General features: G+C 42.3%; 1 protein-coding gene across 6 annotated transcripts in view; it reads right to left on the minus strand.

Annotated features, from left to right (window-relative positions):
* LOC106582350 (semaphorin-5B) overlaps nucleotides 1-19,997 on the minus strand; it is a 318,841-nt gene that overhangs the window by 146,205 nt on the left and 152,639 nt on the right. For all 6 annotated transcript variants that reach the window (XM_014165381.3, XM_014165380.3, XM_014165378.3 and 3 more), the window contains one exon: nucleotides 15,544-15,589. In XM_014165381.3, coding sequence (XP_014020856.1) covers nucleotides 15,544-15,589 — 46 coding nt within the window. The remainder of the gene's footprint in view (nucleotides 1-15,543; nucleotides 15,590-19,997) is intronic.

Below are 19,997 nucleotides of genomic sequence, written 5' to 3' on the forward strand. Positions count from 1 at the left end.
AGATCCTTCACCTGTGATAGAGACACCACTGTCATCAACGGTACTCCCACTGGCTTTGGTCTTTGTCATGGTAGCAATGTAGGCTACGCTGTTACTCCCCACAATTCCAGACAGGGCAGGTCACAGGGAAGATGGAAAGAGCAACAAACTGTAGGGATCTAGACAGCCACAGTCCCAGCCACAAGGGCTAACTGTATCGCGGGCTGTGTTCAAGCCCTTAAGGAAACCCTGCTAACTTGATTGGCAGCTAACAGTGGCAGCTAGGCTAGCTGCTACGCCAAGCAGCTCATCATCAGACCCTTGATTGGTAGGATTCCTGTACAGATAGCAGTGGTTCCAGCAACTGATGCCAACCTCGTTGCGGGATCCAAAATCAAAGGTAGCTAGCTAGTAACCAAACTTTTCCAATAAAACACTTTTTCAGACACTTCAAAACTTGCCAAAACAATAAACCAAGCGCTGCCTCATTCCACGTTCAACAGGAATCTCCATTAAGAATGTTTTTTAGTCCAGGACTAGGCTGGACACCGGTCTGGGAAACCGGCCCTGAGGTGTTGTTTTAACACTGCAGCGTGTAAAGCCATATTTGCATATTTCCCAGCATGCCTTTCAAGTGCATGTGAGAGATACCCATCCATGACTTTGATTGTTCAATACATTTTGTCTCTGAAACCTTCAAAAATCCTGGACCTTTGCAGACCAGCAAGTTATAATATGGTAGTTTGTGAAATAATTAGTAATGCCTAGCAGATTCAAGACATAGGGAAAACTTCACAACCCTGTCCAGCTAAACCATCTAAACTGGAACAACCATCTCGGTAACGGGTACAATAAATCCAACGCTTTATAGATTGGATTAGTTTAGAAATTGCATTCACTTATCTTTCTATAGTACAAGATCAATTAATTAATGTGCATGAGGAAACATAGATATTAAGATTTATGTATTAAAACAAACTACTCTAAAAATCAACCTGCAACAAAGCATGCTGGGAAATATGAAAATGATGCCACTCCCATGTCTTTTTTCACTCAGAGAGATAAAGAAAATTAGCTGAGTAACAACACCATATGTTTGAAAAGCTTTCTTAAATCAAATGTTCTGTTCAGTTGTGCTGAAATGTATGTAAGGTGACAGACATTCCTAACACTAATCGGAATAAAAGGCATGTAAAGTCACATCAATGTCTAATGACTAAATGCACTCAACAGGACAATGGGAGAGTAAACACTAGTGTTAAAAACTGAACACTTGGGAGATATAGGTGTTCTCCTGGTTGGAAACTGACTGGAAAAAGCTGACTATCAGCTTAATCTTGCATTCTAAGGGAGGCGTGAAATGTTTGCTGTTCATTACTAATTGTTTTTTGTTGATATTGTTTTGTATCTTACTTTTGTTTATTGTTTATTTCACTTGCTTTGGCAATGCCAATAAAGGCTTTTTTGAATTGAGAGAAAGAGAACTAAAGTATTTCTTTCACCTTAGTGCACCTCAGCACTCCCCCTCTGGCCCTCATAGCCTCCAGGGCTTTCTGGCCTGTCCAACACATACATGGACGGGCAAAAATGACAAAATACTGTACAATTACATTTTTTTTAACTAGGCAAGTCAGTTAAGAACAAATTCTTATTTACAATGACAGCCTACCCTACCCCAGCCAAGCCCTAACCCGTACGACGCTGGGCCAATTGTGCGCCGCCCTATGGGACTACCAATCACGGTCAGTTGTGATACAGCCTGGAATCAAACCAGGTCTGTAGTGACACCTCTAGCACTGAGATGCAGTGCCTTAGACCGCTGTACCAGATACATTTATCTTTACGGTAATTTGTATCTGTATCAAAATAAACCACAAAATACCTGTATACTTGTATTGTGTACATGTATTTTGTAATTCAATTAATTAAAATACATGTATTTTGTGTTTTCAAATACATTTGCAAGTAGCCAGCCCGAACAGCAACGATATTCTCAGTAACGGTTACAAAAACATTTGACTTGCTATTACTGTGATACTGTATGTTGTTATTTATCTACCTTAGTTGAGTCACTCTGGATAAGCATGTCTGCTAAATTACCAAAATGTACATGTATAAGTGAAAATGACATACAGTGGGGGGAATAAGTATTTGATCCCCTGATGATTTTGTACGTTTGCCCACTGATAAAGAAAGGATCAGTCTATAATTTTAATGGTAGGTTTATTTGAACAGTGAGAGACAGAATAACAACAAAAATATCCAGAAAAACGCATGCCAAAAATGTTATAAATTGATTTGCATTTTAATGAGGGAAATAAGTATTTGACCCTCTCTCAATCAGAAAGATTTCTGTCTCCCAGGTGTCTTTTATACAGGTAATGAGCTGAGATTAGGAGCACACTCTTAAAGGGAGTGCTCCTAACCGCAGGTTGTTGCTTGTAAAAAAGACACCTGTCCACAGAAGCAAATCAATCAATCAGATTCCAAACTCTCCACCATGGCCAAGACCAAGGAGCTCTCCAAGGATGTCAGGGACAAGAGTGTAGACCTACACAAGGCTGGAATGGGCTACAAGACCATCGCCAAGCAGCTTGGTGAGAAGGTGACAACATTTGGTGCGATTATTCGCAAATGGAAGAAACACAAAAGAACTGTCAATATCCCACGGCCTGGGGCTCCATGCAAGATCTCACCTCGTGGGGTTGCAATGATCATGAGAATGGTGAGGAATCAGCCCAGAACTACATGGGAGGATCTTGTCAATGATCTCAAGGCAGCTGGGACCATAGTCACCAAGAAAACAATTGGTAACACACTACGCCGTGAAGGACTGAAATCCTGCAGCGCCCGCAAGGTCCTCCTGCTCAAGAATACATATACATGCCCGTCTGAAGTTTGCCAATGAACATCTGAACGATTCAGAGGACAACTGGGTGAAAGTGTTGTGGTCAGATGAGACCAAAATGGAGCTCTTTGGCATCAACTCAACTCGCCGTGTTTGGAGGAGGAGGAATGCTGCCTATGACCCCAAGAAAACCATCTCCACCGTCAAACATGGAGGTGGAAACATTATGCTTTGGGGGTGTTTTTCTGCTAAGGGGACAAGACAACTTCACCGCATCAAAGGGACGATGGACGGGGCCATGTACCGTCAAATTTTGGGTGAGAACCTCCTTCCCTCAGTCAGGGCATTGAAAATGGGTCGTGGATGGGTATACCAGCATGACAATGACCCAAAACACACGGCCAAGGCAACAAAGGAGTGGCTCAAGAAGAAGCACATTAAGGTCCTGGAGTGGCCTAGCCAGTCTCCAGACCTTAATCCCATAGAAAATCTGTGGAGGGAGCTGAAGGTTCGAGTTGCCAAACGTCAGCCTCGAAACCTTAATGACTTGGAAAAGATCTGCAAAGAGGACTGGGACAAAATCCCTCCTGAGATGTGTGCAAACCTGGTGGCCAACTACAAGAAATGTCTGACCTCTGTGATTGCCAACAAGGGTTTTTGCCACCAAGTACTAAGTCATGTTTTGCAGAGGGGTCAAATACTTATTTCCCTCATTAAAATGCAAATCATTTTATAACATTTTTGACATGCGTTTTTCAGGATTCTTTTGTTGTTATTCTGTCTCTCACTGTTCAAGTAAACCTACCATTAAAATTATAGACTGATCATTTCTTTGTAAGTGGACAAACGTACCAAATCAGCAGGGGATCAAATACTTTTTTCCCCCACTGTAAAGGGGGCAGAACTCATTAGAAGAATACTCAGCTTGCTTTGCAATTGTGCATTTAACATATACATTTATATAGTTTATTTAGCAGATATTTTTGTCACACCATAGTGATATCAGACTTCTGATACCAATGCAGGGTGGGCCACAAAATGTAAACCACTATAAAAAGTATATTTTTTTACTAGGCAAGTCAGTTAAGAACATGTTATTATTTTCAATGATGGCCTAGGAACAGTGGGTTAACTGCCTTATTCTGGGGCAGAACGACAGATTTTTACCTAGACAGCTCGGGGATTTGAACTTGGAACTGTTTCGGTTACTAGTCCAACGCTCTAACCACTAGGCTACCCTGCCGCCCAAAAGTGTTTTGTATTTTGAAAAGACAAATTACAGTATTTTGAAAATACAAAATACATTAGAGTGTAGTTCAGCCCAGTGTAATAGAAATGACAAAATAATGAAATAATTAAAATAAGTTTTCAAATACAGAAATACTGTCCATCACTGCACGTACTGTACTTAACCTATCATAAAATATCTGCACAGGACACATCCATGGAATGCTTGGAAATGGCCAACATGGATTTTATAGCCCACCTCTCTGGTCTTTGTGGAGAAGAAGCTACTGCTTCTATGCCTCTCTCACGGTCCTGCAGAAATCTAAATAATTTCCCTTGATACTGATAGAATATGCCCACCAGTGGAGGGGAGGACAGCTCATAATAATGGCTGGAATGGAGCATATGAAATGGCATCAAACACATGGAAACCATGTGTTTGGTATATTTGATAACATTCCAATCATTCCGCTCCAGTCATTACCACGAGCCCATCCTCTCCAATTAAGGTGCCACCAACTTCCTGTGGTGCCCACACACACACTTGAAGGTATTTGTGCTTAGGATTCCAAGCTGGTAGGTATGGTGGTGTGGGGGGTGTATGTGAATTAATGATCTCCTTTGTCATCCACACACACACACACACACACACACACACACACCGTGTGGGATCACTACATCCTTTTTGGGTAAGAACATCTGACACAATTGTCAGTGCGCTCCTTTTCCTGGAACGTCTCACTCACTCTCGCTCGGTCTCTCATCCTCTCACCGTAGGGGAGCTAGAGTGAGGGATGTGGTGAGGTATGTGATGGGATTCTCTGAGTCACACCCACACACTCTGTCTTCTTGGCCCCTGCTGAGAGTATGTTTGTGTGATGTAGTCTGCCAGCTCCACACAAAACACACAGCAGAGTGAGGGAGAGAGCAGAAGGGAGAGGAGAGGAGAAGTGAGAGAGAACAGGAGAGAGAGGGAGAGAGCAGGAGAGAGAGGAGAAGAGTGAGAGAACAGGAGAGAGAGGGAGAGAGCAGGAGAGAGAGGAGAAGAGTGAGAGAGAACTGGAGAGAGAGGGAGCGAGCAGGAGGGAGAGAGAGGGGTGAGGGAGAGAGCAGGAGAGAGAGGAGAAGAGTGAGAGAACAGGAGAGAGAGGGAGAGAGCAGAAGGGAGAGGAGAAGTGAGAGAGAACAGGAGAGAGAGGGAGAAAGCAGGAGAGAGAGGAGAAGAGTGAGAGAGAACAGGAGAGAGAGGGAGCGAGCAGGAGGGAGAGAGAGGGGGTGAGGGAGAGAGAGGCGAGAGAGAGAGAGAAGAAGGGAGAACAAAAGTAACTGGAGAGAGAGAGAGACAGACAGAGAAAGTGAGATAGAAAGAGAAAGAGAGAGAGAGAGAGAGGGGGGAGATTGCTCTAGCTGCTTCCTTCATCTGCGTTGCTCTTTTAGTTTCCCTTTGGATGGTGTCATGCAGATACACTGTAAAACCATGCAACATGTGACACGTGTATGACCTAAATGTCAGTGTTTAACTTTTTTTCAAATTCTGGAATATGATCTGTCGGAAATATGTATCTCTGAGGTGATCATACATTTAGCAGGAGGTTAGGAAATGGAACTCAGTTTTCAACTAATTTTGTGGGCAGTGTGCACTTAGCCTGTCTTCTCTTGAGAGCCAGGGCTGCCTATGGCAGCCTTTCTCAATAGCAAGGCTATGCTCACTGAGTCTGTACATAGTCAAGGATTTTCTTAATTTTGTGGTCAGGTATTCTGCCACTGTGTACTCTCTGTTTAGAGCCAGATAGCATTCCAAATTGCTCTGTTTTTGTTTGATTCTTTCCAATGTGTCATCTTCTTGCTTCTTATCTTCTTGCTTAATTTGGTGGGGTCTAATTGTTTTGCTGTCCTGGGACTCTGTGGGGTCTGTTTGTGTTTGTGAACAGAGCCCCAGAACTAGCTGGCTGAGAGGACTCTTCTCTAGGTTCATTTCTCTGCAGGTGAGGGCTTTGTGATGGAATATGTAGGCATCACTTCCTTTTTGGTGGTTGTAGAATTGAACAGCTATTTTCTGGATTCTAGTGGGTATAGTCCTAATTCTGCTCTCCATGTATTGTTTGGGGTTTTGCGTTGCACACAAAGTATATTTTTGCAGAATTCTGCATGCAGAGTCTCAATTGGGTTTGTCCTATTTTGTGAATTCTTGGTTGGTGAGTGGACCACATACCTCACAACCATAAAGGGCAATTGGTTCTATAACTGATTGAAGTATTTTAGCCAGGGATGTCGAGTTTATGTTCCTTTTGACGGCGTAGAAGGCCCTTCTTGCCTTGTTTCTCAGATCGATCAAATCCTTGTGGAAGTTACCTGTGGTGTTGATGTTTAAGCCACAGTAGGTGTAATACTCTGTGTGCTCTAGGGCAATGGTGTGGAGATGGAATTTGTATTCGTGGTTCTGGCAAGTGGATCTTTTTTGGAACACCATTATTTTTGTCTTACTGAGATTTACTGAAAGGGCCCAGGTCTGACAGAATCTGTGCAGAAGAGCTAGATGCTGCTGTAGGCCCTCCTTGGTTGGGGACAGAAGGACCAGATCATCTACAAACAGTAGACATTTGATTTCTGAGTTCATCCCACGGCCCTGAGGAAAGAAATCTGTGTTTATTTGCCAATTTTAACTGCACACGTGTTGTTTGTGTAAATTGATTTTATAATGCAATATGTTTTTCCCCCCAACACTGCTTTCCATAAATTTGTATAGCAGACACTCATGCCAAATGGAATCAAAAGCTTTTTTGAAATCAACAAAGCTTTTGTTTTGGTTGGTTTGTTTGTCACTAAGGGTGTGCATGGTGTATATGTGGTCTGTTGTACGGTATTTTGGTAGAAAGCCAATTTGACATTTGCTCAGGACATTGTTTTCACTGAGGAAATGTTGGAGTGATGATAGTGCAAAGGATTTTTCAGAGATTTCTGTTGACGCAGATTCCATGGTAATTATTGGTGTAAAACTTGTCACCTCTTTTGTGGAATGGTGTGATCTGACCTTGATTCCAAATATTGGGGAAGAAGCCAGAGCTGAGGATAATGTTGAAGAGTTTAATAGCCATTTCAATTTGTGGTCTGTATATTTTATCATTTCATTTAGTATACCATCAACACCACAGGCCTTTTGGGTTGGAGGTTTTATATTTGGTGTTGTAGCTCATCCAATGTATTTGGAGAGTCCAGTGGGTTCTGGTAGTCTTTAATAGTTGATTCTAAGTTTAGTATATGATCATGTACAGTTTGTTTTTGTTTGTGGTTTTTTGTTATATTTCCAAAAAGGTTAGATAAGTGGTTTATCCATACATCTCCATTTTGGATAGATAGCTCTTTGTGTTGTTGACTGTTTAGTGTGTTCCAATTTTCCCAGAAGTGATTTGATTCAATGGATTTTTCAATCACATTGAGCTGTTTTCTGGCATGCTATTCCTTCTTTTATCTTACAGTATTTATGCATTGTTTTAGTATTTCACTAGAGCGAAGGCGTAAGCTAAGGTTTTCTGTGTCTGTGTTTTTTGGTTGGATAGGTCTCTCTCTCTCCTCTGATGACCACTGTATTTATCCCCTTCCCTTTGTCTCTTCCTCTCAATCTCCCCTTTTCCTCTCCTCCACGCTTGCCTGCCCACTAATGTCTATGACAGGTGTTCTCCCAGGTGTCTGTTTGAATAGCCTGGGTCCACCTTCAAAGCCAGCATCAGCACTTCCCCCTCCTCCCCCCTTCTCAGAGAAAACTAAAAGGTCTGTCCTCCCCCCTCTTTCCTCCCACGTCTCTCCCTTTTTTTCTCCCTTCTCCCCCCAGCAAGGGGAGAACTAAAAGGCCTGTCCTCACCCCTCTGTCCTCATCTCTCCCCTTCATCTCTCCTGACAGGAGCTGCGTGTTTTGCATGGGGAGGTGAGCTCCGTCGCTGGGCTGTTCCATTATAGTCCTCTAAGCAACACACAGGGTGACTCTAATAGCATCACATAGAGAGAGGGGCAGAGAGTGAGAGAGGGATGAAGAGAGACAGGGAAGAGAGAGACAGAGAGACACAGACAGACGAGGTAGGGACGCTCAAAAGGGATGTGGTTACAGGGATAACGGGTCAGCTTTGATAAAGACTGGGCTGCCATTAAAATGTATGAATAGGTCTGCTCTGACTGAATAGTGAATAGTGGTTGTTACTCCAGTTACTTCTCAATCAATCAGAGACTCATTTCAACTAGAGGACAGCAGGTAATGTAGACTCACTTTCACCCCATTTCAATACCTGACCTCCATTTCAGGTCTGTGTGATTGTGTAGATTGTGCGGGGCTGAAGCCAGCCAACCCTTAGGTCCCCCGGGACTGGGTTGGATAGCTCTCTCCTGCTGCTGTGTATGGTTCAGGCTAGCAGGCTAGCAGGCAGGAGGAGGAAGAGGAATAGTTTGAAGCAGCGTCCTTCCATCTCTTTAGGCATGCTGGCAGGCTCAGATCCTCTCCTACTAACTGGGCAGCAGCAATGTTCTGTACTCATCGATTTGGGCCCTGGCACACCTAATGACACCTCCAGTTAGAACAGAATGAAGAGGGAGCCACCTTGTTTATCCCCCAGCTCAAGACAAGACAATAAAGAGTGTGTGTCTGTGTGTGTGTGTGTGTGTGTGTGTGTGTGTGTGTGTGTGTGTGTGTGTGTGTGTGTGTGTGTGTGTGTGTGTGTGTGTGTGTGTGTGTGTGTGTGTGTGTGTGTGTGCACACAGGCGTACAGATGTTGAAAGACACGGTTCATTTCAGGACTGCCAGAACCATTTTACCGAGTACAGAAATAGTGTGCGAAACTCACCAACCCCAGTCCTCTTCCACAGACAAAAAAAAGACAACAAGAGTATCAAAAACAAAGAACCACTGGGCACAGATGTCAGTTCAACGTCTAGTTTTGATTTACAGTTGGTTGAGTTGTCAACTAACGTGAATTCAACTTGAAATCAACAACAAAAAATTACCATGTCATTGGATTTAGGTTCAAAGTTGGGTGAAAAAAAAAGACAAAATGTCCTTACGTTGATGTCTTTTTGATTATCCAATCAGTTTTCCACCTTGATTCAATGTCATCACATTGATTTATTTAGTTGAAATGATGTGGAAACAACATTGATTCAACCAGTTTTTGCCCAGTGGGGAAACATTAACATTGGCACACTGGTGGCAGCTGCTCACATATTATGTCACTTTGTTGTGACTGTGCTGAAAGAGCACTTTTTCATAGAAGCCTAAGTCTGTGTGTGGTGATATGCTTTCATTCATCCATCCATCCATCCTTCTCAGTGCAGAGAAACAGGCCGTAGTGCTGTAGAATCAGACCAACATACAGCATTCACTCATTTCACTCAACCTCTCCCCTATGTGCATTAGTATTTAAGTATTATATCTCTTGACACATTGATGAAAATAATCATGGCCTCTAAACATACTGGACCCTATTCCAACTAAACTACTGAAAGAGCTGTTTCCTGTGCTTGGCCCTCCAATGTTGAACATAATAAACGGCTCTCTATCCACCGGATGTGTACCAAACTCACTAAAAGTGGCAGTAATAAAGCCTCTCTTGAAAAAGCCAAACCTTGACCCAAAAAATATTAAAAACTATCCTATATCGATTCTCCCATTCCTCTCCAAAAATTTTGAAAAAGCTGTTGCACGGCAACTCACTGCCTTCCTGAAGACAATCAATGTATGCGAAACGCTTCAGTCTGGTTTTAGACTCCATCATAGCACTGAGACTGCACTTGTGGACTTGGTAAATTACCTTTTAATGGCGTCAGACCGAGGCTCTGCATCTGTCCTCGTGCTCCTAGACCTAAGTGCTGCTTTTGATACCATCGATCACCACATTCTTTTGGAAAGATTGGAAACCCAAATTGGTCTACACGGACAAGTTCTGGCCTGGTTTAGATCTGATCTGTCGGAAAGATATCAGTTTGTCTCTGTGGATGGTTTGTCCTCTGACAAATCAACTGTACATTTCGGTGATGCTTAAGGTTCCGTTTTAGGACCACTATTGTTTTCACTATATATTTTACCTCTTGGTGATGTCATTCGAAAACATAATGTTAACTTTCACTGCTATGCGGATGACACACAGCTGTACATTTCGATGAAACATGGTGAAGCCCCAAAATTGCCCTCCCTGGAAGCCTGTGTTTCAGACATAAGGAAGTGGACGGCTGCAAATGTTCTACTTTTAAACTCGGACAAAACAGAGATGCTTGTTCTAGGTCCCAAGAAACAAAGAGATCTTCTGTTGAATCTGACAATTCATCTTGATTGTATTGGTTGTACAGTCGTCTCAAATAAAACTGTGAAGGACCTCGGCGTTACTCTAGACCCTGATCGCTCTTTTGACGAACATGTCAAGACTGTTTCAAGGACAGCTTTTTTCCATCTATGTAACATTGCAAAAATCAGAAACTTTCTGTCCAAAAATGATGCAGAAAAATGAATCCATGCTTTTGTCACTTCTAGGTTAGACTACTGCAATGCTCTACTTTCTGGCTACCCGGATAAAGCACTAAACAAACTTTCAGTTAGTGCTAAACACGGCTGCTAGAATCTTGACTAGAACCAAAAGATTTGATCATATCACTCCAGTGCTAGCCTCTCTACACTGGCTTCCTGTTAAGGCAAGGGCTTGCTCCTACCTATCTTCCGATTTGGTCCTGCCGTACATACCTACATGTACGCTACGGTCACAAGACTGCAGCAAACAGCTGGAGGCAGGGCTTTCTCCTATAGAGCTCCCTTTTTATGGAATGGTCTGCCTACCCATGTGAGAGATGCAGACTCGGTCTCAACCTTTAAGTCTTTATTGAAGACTCATCTCTTCAGTAGGTCCTATGATTGAGTGTAGTCTGGCCCAGGAATGTGAAGGTGAACGGAAAGGCACTGGAACAACGAACCGCCCTTGCTGTCTCTGCCTGGCCGGTTCCCCTCTCTCCACTGGGATTCTCTGCCTCTAACTCTATTACAGGGGCTGAGTCACTGGCTTACTGGTGCTCTTCCATGCCGTCCCTAGGAGGGGTGCGTCACTTGAGTGGGTTATGTCACTGACGTGATCTTCCTGTCCGGGTTGGCGCCCCCCCTTGGGTTGTGCCGTGGCGGAGATCTTTGTGGGCTATACTCGGCCTTGTCTCAGGATGGTAAATTGGTGGTTGAAGATATCCCTCTAGTGGTGTGGGGGCTGTGCTTTGGCTAAGTGGGTGGGGTTATATCCTGCCTGTTTGGCCCTGTCCGGGGGTATCGTCGGATGGGGCCACAGTGTCTCCCGACCCCTCCTGTCTCAGCCTCCAGTATTTATGCTGCAGTAGTTTATGTGTCGGGGGGCTAGGGTCAGTCTGTTATATCTGGAGTATTTCTCCTGTCTTATCCGGTGTCCTGTGTGAATTTAAGTATGCTCTCTCTAATTCTGTCTCTTTCTTTCTCTCTCTCGTAGGACCTGAGCCCTAGGACCATGCCTCAGGACTACCTGGCCTGATGACTCCTTGCTCTCCCCAGTCCACTTGGCCGTGCTGCTGCTCCAGTTTCAACTGTTCTGCCTGTGGCTATGGAACCCTGACCTGTTCACTGGACGTGCTACCTGTCCCAGACCTGCTGTTTTCAACTCTCTAGAGACAGCAGGAGTGGTAGAGATACTCTGAATGATCGGCTATGAAAAGCCAACTGACATTTACTCCTGAGATGCTGACCTGTTGCACCCTCAACAACCACTGTGATTATTATTATTTGAGCCTGCTGGTCATCTATGAACATTTGAACATCTTGGCTATGTTCTGTTATAATCTCCACCTGGCACAGCCAGAAGAGGACTGGCCACCCCTCATAGCCTGGTTCCTCTCTAGGTTTCTTCCTAGGTTATGGCCTTTCTAGGGAGATTTTCCTAGCCACCGTGCTTCTACACCTGCATTGCTTGCTGTTTGGGGTTTTAGGCTGGGTTTCTGTACAGCATTTTGTGACATCAGCTGATGTAAGGGCTTTATAAATACATTTGATTTGATTTAGTCATGCCTGGGTTCAAATAGTGCTTGTGTTCTTTCAAGGACTGAGTGTTTGATTGAGTCTTGCTGGAGTGCCAGATGGACGGGGTTGGACACTTTTGGAACTATTACAATAGTCTTGGCTCTGGTCTGGGCACAAGCTCTTTAGCTAACAGCTCACAGACACAGTGCAGGTAGGCTAGTCTACATGAGATTATTATTGATAAGAGCGCAAGTATTTGTATTTGTCAACGGCAGTCAAGCATCAATCATCATGTCACCAGTATCAGACCCACAATATTATTGTAAAGAAGCATCAAGACCGGCAGGAACCTTCGTCACCGTGTGAAGGTCATCATAATTGATTTCATCTGTAGCCTAATAAACTACATGGTTTCCCGAGTCGTAGTGGGAGGACCACATATCATATTGCGTGACTCCAAGTTTACTTCGATGATGGTTATTATATCAATATTTGAGCATAAAAATGTTTCCACCGCCATTTCTAGCATAATTCATTTTACCAACACAAAAATATCCCACCGTGTCAAACTAACAAATTATCTGTCGGCATTTATAAAATTGTACCAAAATGTAATTTTTAACATTTTTTTTTAACCTTTATTTAACTAGGCAAGTCAGTTAAGAACACATTCTTATTCACAATGACAGCCTAGGAACAGTGGGTTAACTGCCTTGTTCAGGGGCAGAACAACTGATTCTTACCTTGTCAGCTCAGAGGTTTGATCTAGCAACCTTTCAGTTACTAGTTCAACACTCTAACCACTAGGCTACCTGCCGCCCGAGTATAACTTTACTCGCATAAAAACTGTGGATGGAAACGTGGTTTGTGATGTACAATCTCCAGGGCTGGAATACTAAAAACAGGTCCCACACCACCATGAGCCTTCTCTACCTGATGCACTGTAATCCCACAGTAGACCTCTGTAACAGTAGCTACCTCCATATAGACATCACACCAAACACTCACTCTTTCACCACTCCACCATCATCCTAGGAGATGAAAACACTCCAGTCCCAAAACCACAGAATCAATACCAGCAAGCCAACTGCTGCCAGGAAAGTTAAAGAGAGGAGCGGCAGAACAGAGGAGTAGAGAGAGGAGGAAAGAGGCGGAGAAGGAGAGAAAGAGAGCAGGTCTGGGAGCCCAGCGGAAGAGAGGAGCGCTGGCTGCAGACAGATAAGTGTGGTTTGTTAAAGACCACTGACAGGGTTCGGTAGGCTACTTTCTAAATGTAACCCATTACAGTTACGTGTCCAAAATGGTCATCAGTAACGTCATTTTGAGACTACCCAAAATCAGTAAAGGGGTTCGGTATGAAGTACTCTCCCTTCTAGATGTGCTGGGTGGTACCACCTCAAGGAAGGGGTTCAGTATGAAGTACACTCCCTTCTAGATGTGCTGGGTGGTACCACCTCAAGGAAGGGGTTCAGTATGAAGTACACTCCCTTCTAGATGTGCTGGGTGGTACCACCTCAAGGAAGAGGTTCAGTATGAAGTACACTCCCTTCTAGATGTGCTGGGTGGTACCACCTCAAGGAAGAGGTTCAGTATGAAGTACACTCCCTTCTAGATGTGCTGGGTGGTACCACCTCAAGGAAGAGGTTCAGTATGAAGTACACTCCCTTCTAGATGTGCTGGGTGGTACCACCTCAAGGCTCACTATAAAAGCAGGTGACAGCGTGCTTTATTTGGCAATGGCCTTGGTAAGTGGAGTGTAATAATACATTATGTATGATGCTTCCTTGACTAAATTCAAAAGGCAGTTAGGCACATTTCCGCATATGACTTAATTCAACGTTTTTGCTTACCGTTTCACAGACATCTATATCTTTATGAAGAAAACGAAATGTAGGCTATGAGGATTATATGTTTATATTCGTAGCTACATCCATCGTAACAAGAAATAGATGACAATGGTGGTCATGTCAAGTCATTGTATTTTTCCCCAACTGCTATGACTGATTGGTGGTGCAGTATGCTAAGACAGTTGGCTCATATTTGTGAGTTCTAATACCACATTGGGCATATATTTATAGATTAAAAATAATAATAATAATAACCCCTTTTTCGTGGTATCCAATTGGTAGTTACAGTCTTGTCTCATCACTGCAACTCCCGTACAGACTCAGGAGAGGCAAAGGTTGAGAGCCATGCGTCCTCTGAAACACAGCCCAACCAAGCCGCACTGCTTCTTGAGACAATGCCCACTTAACCCAGAAGCCAGCCACACCAATGTGTCAGAGGAAACACCGTACACCTGGCAAACGTGTCAGCATGCACTGCACCCGGCCCACCACAGGAGTCGCTAGTGCACGATGGGACAAGGACATCCCTGCCAGCCAAACCCTCCCCTAACCCGGATGACGCTGGGCCAATTGTGCTCCAACTGGTGTCCCAGTTGCGGCCGGCTGCAACAGAGCCTGGACTCGAACCCAGAATCTCTAGCGGCACATCAATGCAGTGCCTTAGACCACTGTGCCCCTCGGGTAGATATATATATTTTTTCAAATCCTTTATTTACATGATTTATCTCCTGCCACACACTTCTAATTCTGAAAAGTATACCTGTGAGAGGGGTCACCCTGGTAGTAGTTGTAGGTTTTTATTCAGTACCCAAGACCAATGTGTGAGTTAATTTGACCACTGGAAAAAGAGCTACTGTGTAAATACTGCAATGCGGTTGGATTGAATTAATCTTCATTTCCAAGGTGATGATTGCACTTTTCTTCCCAACACAATACCGCAATAAATGTGAGTCCACATTTATTTTCCATCCCCCATGGGGGATTTGAATTTACACCGCAAGTGGCAATAGATGTCAGCAACTAAGTGCCTTACCACTGTGAGCTAAATGTCCAGAGACGTATTTGCTTATGATGCACATCATTTTATTATCAGAGCGTGCCAGTGTACTTCTGGTATATTTTAGTGAGAAACTTTTGGAATCAGGTACAACTACCTTTACCCACCCCCAAAATGAATATTTATTAGCAATTCCCCCCAACCACTACTTCTCACCTGAATGCATGTTTTGAAAATTTGAAGCGGTAAGGGCAAAGGCAGAAATTGGGTTTGAGAGTTACCCTTGAAGAGGCATAAGACGACGACAAAAAGGATCCATTTGGTGTGTCATCATAGTGGACTGACTTGTGGTCAGATTCGTTTGAGTGGAATTAACTTAAAACTGGCAACTTTTTTCCAAGGCTGAACTAAATGTCTTTGAGAAAACAGAAATTATGTCATAATGTACTTTTACGCAAACATCCTTTTGGAATTGAAAAGTAATCTAAGTAATCAGAGTTTTTCAAAAGTATCCAATCTGATTACAATATTTTTGCTGGAATAACTGATTAGTTAGTTTTTTGTAATCAGATTATATGTAACTGGACAACACACACACACACACACACACAGCAGCAAGAGAAGAGAGGAGGTGGACTTATTTTACCTGGATGAGAGACACGTTGTTGAGACTCAATCTGAAGAGGAAGTTTCTGTGTAAACATGACAGAGAGGAAATAACAGTTAAAACAAACAGTTAATAAACTCAGTTTACATGGCAGTTGTGTGTGTTTTTCTGTTACAGTGAGTCAGAAAGGGCACCACAGGTCCCAGAGTGGTTTGGCGGAAAAAAAACTGGGGCCCGTAGTTTTTCCTAATCTGGTATCCTAACCAGGTAAACCTCTGGACCTTACACAATATGAAGTGATTCATCTGTTGTAAAAAGGTTTAATACGGGCTATGATGGGACCAGATTTTGTCTATTCAGGTCACATGGTTAAAAAAAATAATAATGGCCTTGGCGAGGATGAAAACTCTGCAACCGTGTAGTCCCTTACGGAAAAACTACATGAATTTCACATATGATAACGTGTTTTTGTAACACTTGACATGTGACATTTCGCATGTCAAATCATGTGTTTTTGGAACACTTCACATGACATTTTCTTGAGTGTATTTTTAACAAGGTTGAGATATACTTTGAAGTTCAAAGTGTAGGAATACAGGTGAAATTATCTCATGATACAGACATGGTGGTGTAGAAGGAAGATCAGAATGCCATGAACCTGCCATGAACCAAGAGGTTGTGAGTTCAAATCCCAGATAAGGACATGTTGAATAATAATGCCTCTATAAATAAACTAACACAGTGTACAAAACATTAGAAACATATGCTTTTTCCATGACTTAGACTGATTAGGTGAAAGCTATGATCCCTTATTGACGTCACTTGTTAAATCCACGTCAAATCAGTGTAGATGAAGGGGAGGAGACAGGTTCAAGGATTTTTAGGCATTGAGACATGGATTGTGTATATGTGCCATTCAGAGGGTGAATGAGCAAGACAAAATATTAAAGTGCCTTTGAACGGGATATGGTAGTAGGTGCCAGGCGCATCGGTTTAAGTATGTTAAGAACTGCAACGTTGCTGGGTTTTTCACGCTCAACAGTTTTGCATGTGTATCAAGAACGGTCCACCACCCAAAAGACATCCAGCCAACTTTACACAACTGTGGGAAGCATTGGAGTCTAAATGGGCCATAATCCCTTCGGAATGCTTTCGACACCTTGTACAGTCCATGCCCCGACAAATTGAGGCTCTTCTGAAGGCAAATGGGGGTGCAACTCCATACTAGGAAGGTGTGCCTAGTGTTTGTACCCTCAGTGTACATCATGTATGTCAAAGTGAGTCAAATATGTAAGTTGAAAACACTAAATGTTAAAAGCACTATATGTATCATAACTCATTTTTGTTTGCATGGCATCACCTGTGAAAATCCACATGTGAAATATAATCACACGTGAAGTGTTCCAAAAACAAACAAGGCAACAAAGGAGTGGCTCAAGAAGAAGCACATTAAGGTCCTGGAGTGGCCTAGTCAGTCTTCAGACCTTAATCCCATAGAAAATCTGTGGAGGGAGCTGAAGGTTCGAATTGCCAAACATCAGCCTCGAAACCTTAATGACTTGGAGAAGATCTGGAAAGAGGTGTGGGACAAAATCCCTCCTGAGATGTGTGCAAACCTGGTGGCCAACTACAAGAAATGTCTGACCTCTGTGATTGCCAACAAACAAGGGTTTTGCCACCAAGTACTAAGTCATGTTTTGCAGAGGGGTCAAATACTTATTTCCCTCATTAAAATGCAAATAATTGTATAACATTTTTGACATGCGTTTTTCTGGATTTGTTTTGTTGTTATTCTGTCTCTCCCTGTTCAAATAAACCTACCATTAAAATTATAGACTGATCCTTTCTTTATAAGTGGGCTAACATAAAAAATCAGCAGGGGATCAAATACTTTTTCCCCCCACTGTAGCTTGTCAATCAAGCAACTCTAGCCCAAACATTAGAGTTTCTTTGCAGCTTCTGGCTTCATTTGAAAATAAAAGTCTAGAGCTTGTTTTAGAACTGCATTCAATAATGACGTTACACCAGTAGATGACGTAGTATAGGCTTGGGCATTCAGCAAATGACTTGTGTGAGAAGGATAAAGACAGCCTTGTCTAGAATAACCGCCTGAGCTGCAAAATAGAAAGTAAATGATTTAGGCTAGGCCCATTCCACTATCTAAATATGCCATGCTGTTGTGTGTTATTTAATGGCCATATAATTGCATAATTTGTTTTTATAGCTGTGTGGGGCTACTGTGGTGATCATGTAACCTAATGAATCACACTTTTTCTAGTATTTGAGAGCACAGACTGCAGGCCTTATATTAGGCATTTTGACTGTTGTATTAATGAATTCCACTCTGTATGTAGGCTTGTTATAGCCCTTTGCGTTCCACAACCCCATCACACAGAGGCTATATCCATATCAATAAATGAGACAAAACTAAATATTGATTAAGTCTAGGCTATAACCTGTCCTGAGTGAAATAGCCAAGGGGTCCCAAATGGTCAAGACTATCTATAGCCTATTCTTATTGGCCAATCTGTTTACCCTATCAGCCACTGCATGTGCCTCTTCAACTATTTAGTTTAACATTTATTCAGAGGGCTATATTTCGAGGCCTGTGAGCTAAGGTCTTTTTTTAAAGGGACCCCTATTATAAAACACAAATAGAGTTAAAAAAGTATTCTGCAAGACACCATTACACTAAAGTTGAAGGGCTACTTTTTATTTGGATCGGCCTAAATTAAACAATGAATTATTAAAGTGATAGGCTAAAGAACTTTAGATAATTTTGAATACATACATGGATTTCAATAAACAAATGGGTAAGACTGTTCTATTCTCTTTGATTTAGTTCCTATTGCAACTCAGACATACTGACTGACTAAATTTAATGAAGGATGAATTATATGTTAAAATATGTTGGAATGACGAGTTGCACGCATCATGCGTGCTGTGGACTTCATTTGGTTAGTAGGCAAAGAGGCCTACATTAGGGAATAATGACTCTATGGCTGCATGCCTCCAGAAGGGCATCTTCTGAGGCTGAGGGGTGCTTTTCCAAAGGCGCATGGTGCTGTGATGCTGCATGGAGATCACAAGCTCTTCAACTGGGCAGCAGTGTTGCGATGGAGGGAATAGCCTATACAGACACTACCTACATTAAGACCACTGCAACAGAGGTATTGTTAGTGTGGGAATGAGCTTGTGCCAGACTTAGCCTACGTTTAACCTCTCAATTGTTCATTTCAAAGTCCATATGTTTCATATAAATCATGACAATTTTTGTTTAAATTCATATTAACCGCTCATGCAGAATATGCTTTGGCAAGATTAAGTGATTTAATAAAATATCAAAATATCCAATAAAAATATATTTTGAGTGACTCCAGTGGTCATACATAATTCATAGATTCACCAAACATATCTTATCATTCTATATACTACTGGTTATGATTCATTATTCCTGGTAGATACTACTGGTTATGATTTATTATTCCTGGTAGATACTACTGGTTATGATCCATTATTCCTGGTAGATACTACTGGTTTTGATTCATTATTCCTGGTAGATACTACTGGCTATGATTTCAGACAGAGCCCAGAGAATGGGATGGTGCAGTATTGAATCTGTCATATTTAGATAAGGTGCATGCATGGGAATGTCCACGTCACCCAGAGATATGCCCATGCTTTAGAGATACACATAGCGGACTGAAACTTCACTGTTGTAGGCATAATACAGCTAGTGCTATCTAGATTTATGCTGCCAAACAAATCCATTACATTAGCTACACTTATGTGAAGTAAACTCAACTGAGGGGTAATAGAGAATGGAGACTTAACTTGAAAACGTGCAGGATACCTCTTTCCGGTTTCTCTGACTTCAGTTTTTTTATACTGTGGTACGCTTGTTCACGTAGCACTCCTCACAGGCAGTTTGGTGTATGTTTTTTGTTGAGATGAAACTGCTAAAACTCTGAAAGGTATTATTGTACGTCAGAATTGCAACAAGATTTGTTCAAGCCTAAAATGTTTATCTATAATCAGAAAATGGTCTTTGTATGTTCACAGGTGAAATTTCATGTTTATGTTTCACGCATGGCTTTTCTTATGATCTAACAATTTACGTATGGATTTTCTTACAATCTTAACGATACGTATGTTCAACCTTTCGGCAGCTAACTCGCTCCATACCCATGGTCAATTTGGTTTGACATTTGATATCCCTATGGGGCTAGTTAGAGATCATCAGTAAATTACACAATGTACATGTGACAATAATTTAAAGTCAATAGCTTCAAACTTCAATGAGTTACAAACCTCAAACCAACTATAAATTGGAGAAATTCATATACAAATATTGAAAGCATTTCATGAGAAAACTAAAAGAACTTGGCCACACCAACCGGCTGAAGCTAATTGGACAAAGAAGTTGGCTAGCTTGTTAGCTAGTCTAGGCTAGCTCCAGACACAAGACCTGGTTAGACTGTTTCAAATTATCT

The sequence above is a fragment of the Salmo salar genome, chromosome 21 (genome assembly GCF_965601325.2).
Source record: "Salmo salar chromosome 21, fSalSal1, whole genome shotgun sequence".
NCBI lineage: Eukaryota > Metazoa > Chordata > Actinopteri > Salmoniformes > Salmonidae > Salmo > Salmo salar.